Genomic DNA, 8,184 nt, shown 5'->3' on the forward strand with positions numbered 1-8,184 from the left:
ATAGTATCAAAAACTTTCCAACTTTTAAATTAAAAAGTTTGAACTTTCTACGAAAATTCACCAACGCGAACATTTAATCCAACGAACGATCTTTTTAAATTTAGAGTATTTTTTCTTTGTGTGTATGATCCCTAAACTACGCTAAAATTATTCAGAATTTTAAAATCCAAGATGGCGGCTAAAATGGCGGTGATGCAATATTGACAAAATGCATTTTGTTTTTTTAAAAGGCAATCAACAACTCAAGTTCGTGATTCGATTATCCGAAGCCCCATACAAACCTTCGAATAATCAAACTTCGGAAATCGAAACTTCGGATAATCGAGGCTGAAAAAATGAATTTTAAAATATTGAATTCTCTGTTTTTTTTTAATTTTTGAATATTTGAATATTTGAATATTTGAATATTTGAATATTTGAATATTTGAATATTTGAATATTTGAATATTTGAATATTTGAATATTTGAATATTTGAATATTTGAATATTTGAATATTTGAATATTTGAATATTTGAATATTTGAATATTTGAATATTTGAATATTTGAATATTTGAATATTTGAATATTTGAATATTTGAATATTTGAATATTTGAATATTTGAATATTTGAATATTTGAATATTTGAATATTTGAATATTTGAATATTTGAATATTTGAATATTTGAATTTTTGAATTTTTGAATTTTTGAATTTTTGAATTTTTGGATTTTTGAATTTTTGAATTTTTGAATTTTTAAATTTTTAAATTTTTAAATTTTAAATTTTTGAATTTTTGAATTTTTGAATTTTGAATTTTTGAATTTTTGAATTTTGAATTTTGAATTTTGAATTTTGAATTTTTGAATTTTTGAATTTTGAATTTTGAATTTTGAATTTTGAATTTTGAATTTTTGAATTTTTGAATTTTTGAATTTTTGAATTTTGAATTTTGAATTTTGAATTTTGAATTTTTGAATTTTGAATTTTGAATTTTGAATTTTTGAATTTTGAATTTTGAATTTTTGAATTTTGAATTTTTGAATTTTGAATTTTTGAATTTTTGAATTTTGAATTTTGAATTTTGAATTTTGAATTTTGAATTTTTGAATTTTTGAATTTTGAATTTTGAATTTTTGAATTTTGAATTTTGAATTTTGAATTTTGAATTTTTGAATTTTGAATTTTGAATTTTGAATTTTTGAATTTTGAATTTTGAATTTTGAATTTTGAATTTTGAATTTTGAATTTTTGAATTTTTGAATTTTGAATTTTGAATTTTGAATTTTGAATTTTTGAATTTTTGAATTTTTGAATTTTTGAATTTTTGAATTTTTGAATTTTTGAATTTTTGAATTTTTGAATTTTTGAATTTTTGAATTTTTGAATTTTTGAATTTTTGAATTTTTGAATTTTTGAATTTTTGAATTTTTGAATTTTTGAATTTTTGAATTTTTGAATTTTGAATTTTGAATTTTTGAATTTTGAATTTTTGAATTTTGAATTTTGAATTTTGAATTTTTGAATTTTGAATTTTGAATTTTTGAATTTTGAATTTTGAATTTTTGAATTTTGAATTTTGAATTTTTGAATTTTGAATTTTTGAATTTTGAATTTTTGAATTTTGAATTTTTAAATTTTGAATTTTTGAATTTTGAATTTTTGAATTTTGAATTTTGAATTTTGAATTTTGAATTTTTGAATTTTTGAATTTTGAATTTTTGAATTTTTGAATTTTGAATTTTGAATTTTGAATTTTGAATTTTTGAATTTTGAATTTTGAATTTTGAATTTTTGAATTTTGAATTTTTGAATTTTGAATTTTGAATTTTTGAATTTTGAATTTTGAATTTTTGAATTTTGAATTTTTGAATTTTGAATTTTGAATTTTGAATTTTGAATTTTTGAATTTTGAATTTTGAATTTTGAATTTTTGAATTTTGAATTTTGAATTTTTGAATTTTGAATTTTGAATTTTTGAATTTTTGAATTTTTGAATTTTGAATTTTGAATTTTTGAATTTTGAATTTTTGAATTTTGAATTTTGAATTTTTGAATTTTTGAATTTTGAATTTTTGAATTTTTGAATTTTGAATTTTGAATTTTGAATTTTGAATTTTGAATTTTTGAATTTTGAATTTTGAATTTTGAATTTTTGAATTTTGAATTTTGAATTTTTGAATTTTGAATTTTGAATTTTGAATTTTTGAATTTTTGAATTTTTGAATTTTGAATTTTGAATTTTGAATTTTTGAATTTTGAATTTTTGAATTTTTGAATTTTTGAATTTTGAATTTTGAATTTTGAATTTTGAATTTTGAATTTTGAATTTTTGAATTTTTGAATTTTGAATTTTTGAATTTTGAATTTTGAATTTTAAATTTTGAATTTTGAATTTTTGAATTTTGAATTTTTGAATTTTTGAATTTTTGAATTTTTGAATTTTGAATTTTGAATTTTGAATTTTTGAATTTTGAATTTTGAATTTTGAATTTTGAATTTTTGAATTTTGAATTTTGAATTTTGAATTTTTGAATTTTTGAATTTTGAATTTTAAATTTTTGAATTTTTGAATTTTGAATTTTGAATTTTTGAATTTTTGAATTTTTGAATTTTGAATTTTTGAATTTTGAATTTTGAATTTTGAATTTTTGAATTTTGAATTTTGAATTTTGAATTTTTGAATTTTTGAATTTTGAATTTTGAATTTTGAATTTTGAATTTTGAATTTATGAATTTTGAATTTTAAATTTTTGAATTTTGGATTTTAAATTTTTAAATTTTGAATTTTGAATTTTTGAATTTTTGAATTTTTGAATTTTTGAATTTTTGAATTTTTGAATTTTTGAATTTTTGAATTTTTGAATTTTTGAATTTTTGAATTTTTGAATTTTTGAATTTTTGAATTTTTGAATTTTGAATTTTTAAATTTTGAATTTTGAATTTTGAATTTTTGAATTTTTGAATTTTTGAATTTTTGAATTTTTGAATTTTTGAATTTTTGAATTTTTGAATTTTTGAATTTTTGAATTTTTGAAATTTTGAATTTTTGAATTTTTGAATTTTTGAATTTTTGAATTTTTGAATTTTTGAATTTTTGAATTTTTGAATTTTTGAATTTTTGAATTTTTGAATTTTTGAATTTTTGAATTTTTGAATTTTTGAATTTTTGAATTTTTGAATTTTTGAATTTTTGAATTTTTGAATTTTGAAGTTTGAATTTTTGAATTTTGAATTTTGAATTTTGAATTTTTGAATTTTGAATTTTGAATTTTGAATTTTTGAATTTTTGAATTTTTGAATTTTTGAATTTTTGAATTTTTGAATTTTTGAATTTTTGAATTTTTGAATTTTTGAATTTTTGAATTTTTGAATTTTTGAATTTTTGAATTTTTGAATTTTTGAATTTTTGAATTTTTGAATTTTTGAATTTTTGAATTTTTGAATTTTTGAATTTTTGAATTTTTGAATTTTGAATTTTGAATTTTGAATTTTTGAATTTTGAATTTTTGAATTTTGAATTTTGAATTTTGAATTTTTGAATTTTTGAATTTTTGAATTTTGAATTTTGAATTTTTGAATTTTGAATTTTTGAATTTTGAATTTTTGAATTTTTGAATTTTTGAATTTTTGAATTTTGAATTTTGAATTTTGAATTTTGAATTTTTGAATTTTGAATTTTGAATTTTTGAATTTTTGAATTTTGAATTTTGAATTTTTGAATTTTGAATTTTTGAATTTTGAATTTTGAATTTTTGAATTTTTGAATTTTGAATTTTGAATTTTTGAATTTTTGAATTTTGAATTTTTGAATTTTTGAATTTTTGAATTTTGAATTTTTGAATTTTAAATTTTGATTTTTTTTTTGAATTTTGAATTTTTGAATTTTTGAATTTTGAATTTTGAATTTTTGAATTTTTGAATTTTGAATTTTGAATTTTGAATTTTTGAATTTTGAATTTTGAATTTTTGAATTTTGAATTTTGAATTTTGAATTTTAGAATTTTGAATTTTGAATTTTGAATTTTGAATTTTGAATTTTTAAATTTTGAATTTTTAAATTTTGAATTTTGAATTTTGAATTTTGAATTTTGAATTTTGAATTTTTGAATTTTTGAATTTTTGAATTTTTGAATTTTTGAATTTTTGAATTTTTGAATTTTTGAATTTTTAAATTTTTGAATTTTTGAATTTTTGAATTTTTGAATTTTTGAATTTTTGAATTTTTGAATTTTTGAATTTTTGAACTTTTGAATATTTGATTTTTTAATTTTTTTTAAATTTTTGAATTTTGAAATTTCTGAATTTTCGAATCACCCACAAGAGCAGACATACAAAATCCCGAAATACGCATTCAAAACTTTGCTCGGCTTGCCGGTACTTGTCGGGTATCAGAAAATGAGTACCTGACAGGTACCAACACTTTTTTTTCTTCTTCAGATGAACTTGAGATCAAATTTGATACATACCCGCTTTGCTACGCGCGGTGGGAGACTCGGGGGCAAACTTGAGAGCAAATTTGGTGAGACATTTTTGAAAAATGAAATTCTTTGAAATTTTCAATAGGATTAAAAAGTTTAATAAACTTCAAGCATTTCTAAGCATGGATCAACACACAATTATTGATTTTGAAGGTAAACGAGAGCAAAAAATGATAAAAACCCATATTTGCCCCCCGCGTTGGGCTTGTTTCGGTGGCAAATTTGTTATCCTAGCGGTAGGGATGACGGAGTTTTTTCAAGGTGGCAAATTTGATCTCGCGTATTCATAAGCCGGATGCAAATTTGATTTGCACTCCGTGCGCTCCAGCGCTGCAGATGCCCTTAGTTTGACAAAAAATGCGGAGATAAAAAGTCGATACATCGGGATCACTCTTTCTACACGTAGCTCTCTCACACTACCATAAGTTTGTTCTGATAGAGTGCGCCGTGTAAAAAGTTACAATTCGTTCCATTTAGCTTTAACTTTGTCAAACCAAGCAGGTTCAGGTCTCAAAGTGTCAAACTACCGATGTAGCACTTTAGGGCCCAATTTCTTGCAAATTTAACAAATTTTGTTCTGATTAGACTTTGGCAGAGATCTGGCAACCCTGCCTTTCCCATCGTTTGACAGTTCGACTGCGGCATCGCGGCTGTGTTTATCAAAGCGCGAGCAAACAAAAAAAAAGTTTGGACGAGCCATTTCGCGGCCGAAATCGTTAGCAAAATTTGCAAATAAATTGTATTTAACTAGCTGCTAAACACCACACAACTGCCACCATGAAATTAGTCAGGTAAGTGGGCATAATTTTCACTGGTTTGGGGTTGAATTTAGTTGGGTTTCGATTGCGGGACGCTGCACCCCTCGAACTAGTTGCGTCCTTAACCTCAAAAAGCTGCGCGGATCTAACCCGGGGGTTTCTCTCTGCTTCCCCGCCATTGCAGGTTCCTGATGAAGCTGAGCCACGAGACGGTGACGATCGAGCTGAAGAACGGAACCCAGGTGCACGGCACCATCACCGGCGTGGACGTGGCCATGAACACCCACCTGAAGGCGGTCAAAATGACCATCAAAAACCGGGACCCGGTCCAGCTCGATTCGCTCAGCATCCGCGGCAACAACATCCGCTACTACATCCTGCCGGACAGTTTGCCCCTCGAGACGCTGCTGATTGACGATGCGCCCAAAACGCGCGCCAAGAAGCGGGACTCGAACCGGGGCGGGCAGCGCGGCCGGGGCAGGGGCACGCGGGGTGAGTTGGTCAATTTCGATAAGATTCTATTTTTCGATTAAAAATAGAAAATGAAAAAATAAGTTGAATAAATAACTTTTCTGTTTTTTCAGGTGGCCGCGGTGGACCCAGAGGCGGACGTGGTGGCCCTCGAGGTCGTGGTCGGCGTTAAGAAGAGCCTCCAAATGTTTCCCCTTCCCGGGGAACTCCCATCTTGTGTGGTGTGTTGCGCGGAACGAGTGGACTCTTCGCGCGCGATGTGTTTGATAATTCTACATTTTGAACTAAGTGAAGATTACTTTTCAACTTACCCCTTACTTAGCACGTAAGAAACATTTTCAACCCAATTGCTTTTGAAGTTCACAATTGACCCCATAGCGCCCCCTCCCCCTCATCCAAGTGAATTATATTGGAGGATTTACAAATAAAAGTCTATGGTAAGAGAAATAAGTGTAAAAAAATCACAAAATATTGTCTTTATTCGTTTAAATTTTTGTAAAGAAAAATTCCCTTATAATAACATTAAGCACCATTAGTAAGCAGCACGTAAATGCCGTAAATTAGAAAGCACACGAAGAACAAACAGGCAGCGATGGCGAAGGACTTAGAATTTTCCTTGTGAAGTTTGTGCAGCTTTTGCTCGTTGTCCTCGAGTAGTTTCTTGATCGCGACCAGCTCTTCCACCTCGGGCCGGTCGTACGCGTCCTCGCCCGGTCCCGCATCGATGAGGCGTCGTTCCACGCGTTTAATCCGCTCGCGCAAACTGGCGATTGTCTCGTTGGAGGTTTCGATCTTGAAATCAGGAAGGGAGAAAGTTTAGAAGGACGTTGATCTGGTTTCTGGAATTTGTTAATATCTTACCTGTTTCTGGATTGGACATGGCTTTGCCATCGTAGATGAATATTCTAAATAAATTTACGTTACAGTATAGTAAGAAATTGCTTGGAATGTCCTGAAATCGACTAATTTTCCGATTCTTCGTGAAGTTCGGAAGCTCGAGATTTGTATTTATTTACGAAAGCATTCATCTGTCAGTTGACCCCTGCGACTGAAGATCACGCTTCGGATACGACCTTGGATGACGAAACGGACTTTAAAAAACACGTTTTACAAATTGTGTTCTATTTCATCTAATAGAGTCGAACTATGAAGCAGCCATTTTTTGTGATTTAAAATTTAAATTTTTTGATTGTATATGAGACTACATTCCGGTGGCATTTTTCGAGACGAGATTTGTCTGACCACGCCTTCCGTCGGACGGGGAAGTAAATGTTGGCCCCGGTCTAACCTAAAGGGTTAGGTCGTTAGCTCAGTCCAGTTGTAGGTGTCGTCTCCCTGGGTCCTGCCTCGGGGGCGTCCCTGGTAGGCAGTTGGACTCACAATCCAAAGGTCGTCATTGCGAATCCCGGGAATGGAATGGAACTTTCTTCACCCGCGAAAGAGAGAGCAGGCGAATCACGCAAAAGAAAATCGCTCTCGAAATTCTAAAAGAAAATCAATCTGATGATGATTTTTTTTTTGTGAATTTCCTTGTCAACACTTCTTAAAATCATTTATTTCACTTTGTTTACACACATTGCCCATCTACAAAATGTGACAAGTCATTTTTCGACTTGTGACGTTATAACGCAGGCCTGCCCAACGTCCGGCCCGCGGGCCGGATCCGGCCCGTGAAGCCATTTCATCCGGCCCGCGACGGTTTTTCAAAAAAGTTCTATGAACGGCCCTAAAGTTTCCAGATATTGATATTGTATCTGAATTTAAATATTTGGGTATTCTTTTGGACAGCAGGCTTAATTGGTCTTCACATGTTAACTCGTTAATTCTAAAACTTAATAAAATAACCGGTATTGTTTTTAAAATAAAGCATAAGCTTCCAAGAAATGTTCTTATTCTGATCTATCATTCTTTATTCAACTCTTTACTGTCTTACTTAACTGCCGTCTGGGGGAATACTTACGATTATCTTCTAAATAAACTTCAAATAGTACAAAACAAATTTCTTAAATCGATTTTCAACCTTCCACTTAGAAGTCATACTGTTGATCTATATACTAAAGAGAAAAACATTATGCCTGTCAGAGGAATTTACATTATTCAAGTTTGTTCTTTTATATATAAAAGTTTATCTAACCAAACTCATACAAATACAAAATTCGAACTTTCTTCTCACCAACATGGTACAAGAAATCATAATCTGCTTAAACGTCCAAATGTTTCCACTTTGTCTGGTGAACGTAGTATAACCTTCAAAGGTGCTAATTACTTCAATTTCTTTTTTAATAAATTTGGCTTAAGTTCATCCCTAAGCATTTTCAAAGATCGTTTGAAATTGTATCTAGCTCAACCTGAAATAGTTGAGAAACTTATTAAATCCATTGACATTTTAAGTTAAACAATATTTTATAACTATTACTTCATGTTTCCTTTATTGTTCCGATACAGTTGTCCATTCTATATTTTCATTTGCCACATTCATCTCGTAGGTTCTTTTT

At 27.5% G+C, this 8,184-nt stretch overlaps 2 protein-coding genes across 2 annotated transcripts; one reads left to right on the forward strand and one right to left on the reverse strand.

The window, feature by feature from the left end:
- The first annotated feature begins 5,085 nt into the window (after nucleotides 1-5,085).
- Nucleotides 5,086-6,150, forward strand: LOC6050828 (probable small nuclear ribonucleoprotein Sm D1). Its single transcript, XM_001867320.2, has 3 exons — nucleotides 5,086-5,251; nucleotides 5,403-5,710; nucleotides 5,803-6,150. Exons 1-3 carry the CDS (start codon nucleotides 5,238-5,240, stop codon nucleotides 5,859-5,861), a joined length of 381 nt encoding a protein of 126 aa, XP_001867355.1. The 5' UTR covers nucleotides 5,086-5,237; the 3' UTR covers nucleotides 5,862-6,150.
- LOC6050827 lies at nucleotides 6,137-6,724 on the reverse strand. The gene is made up of 2 exons (XM_038265478.1): nucleotides 6,551-6,724; nucleotides 6,137-6,481 (listed from the first exon to the last, which is right to left on the reverse strand). Exons 1-2 carry the CDS (start codon nucleotides 6,578-6,580, stop codon nucleotides 6,212-6,214), a joined length of 300 nt encoding a protein of 99 aa, XP_038121406.1. The 5' UTR covers nucleotides 6,581-6,724; the 3' UTR covers nucleotides 6,137-6,211.
- Between the last annotated feature and the right edge of the window lie 1,460 nt (nucleotides 6,725-8,184).

This window comes from Culex quinquefasciatus, chromosome 3 (assembly GCF_015732765.1).
Source record: "Culex quinquefasciatus strain JHB chromosome 3, VPISU_Cqui_1.0_pri_paternal, whole genome shotgun sequence".
NCBI lineage: Eukaryota > Metazoa > Arthropoda > Insecta > Diptera > Culicidae > Culex > Culex quinquefasciatus.

Coding starts and splice junctions, on each gene's coding strand:
- LOC6050828 (XM_001867320.2), top strand. Junction 5,711..5,802: donor CCGGGGCAGGGGCACGCGGG/GTGAGTTGGTCA, acceptor CTGTTTTTTCAG/GTGGCCGCGGTGGACCCAGA.
- LOC6050827 (XM_038265478.1), bottom strand. CDS start 6,580: ATGGCAAAGCCATGTCCAATCCAGAAACAG. Junction 6,482..6,550: donor CATGTCCAATCCAGAAACAG/GTAAGATATTAA, acceptor CCTGATTTCAAG/ATCGAAACCTCCAACGAGAC.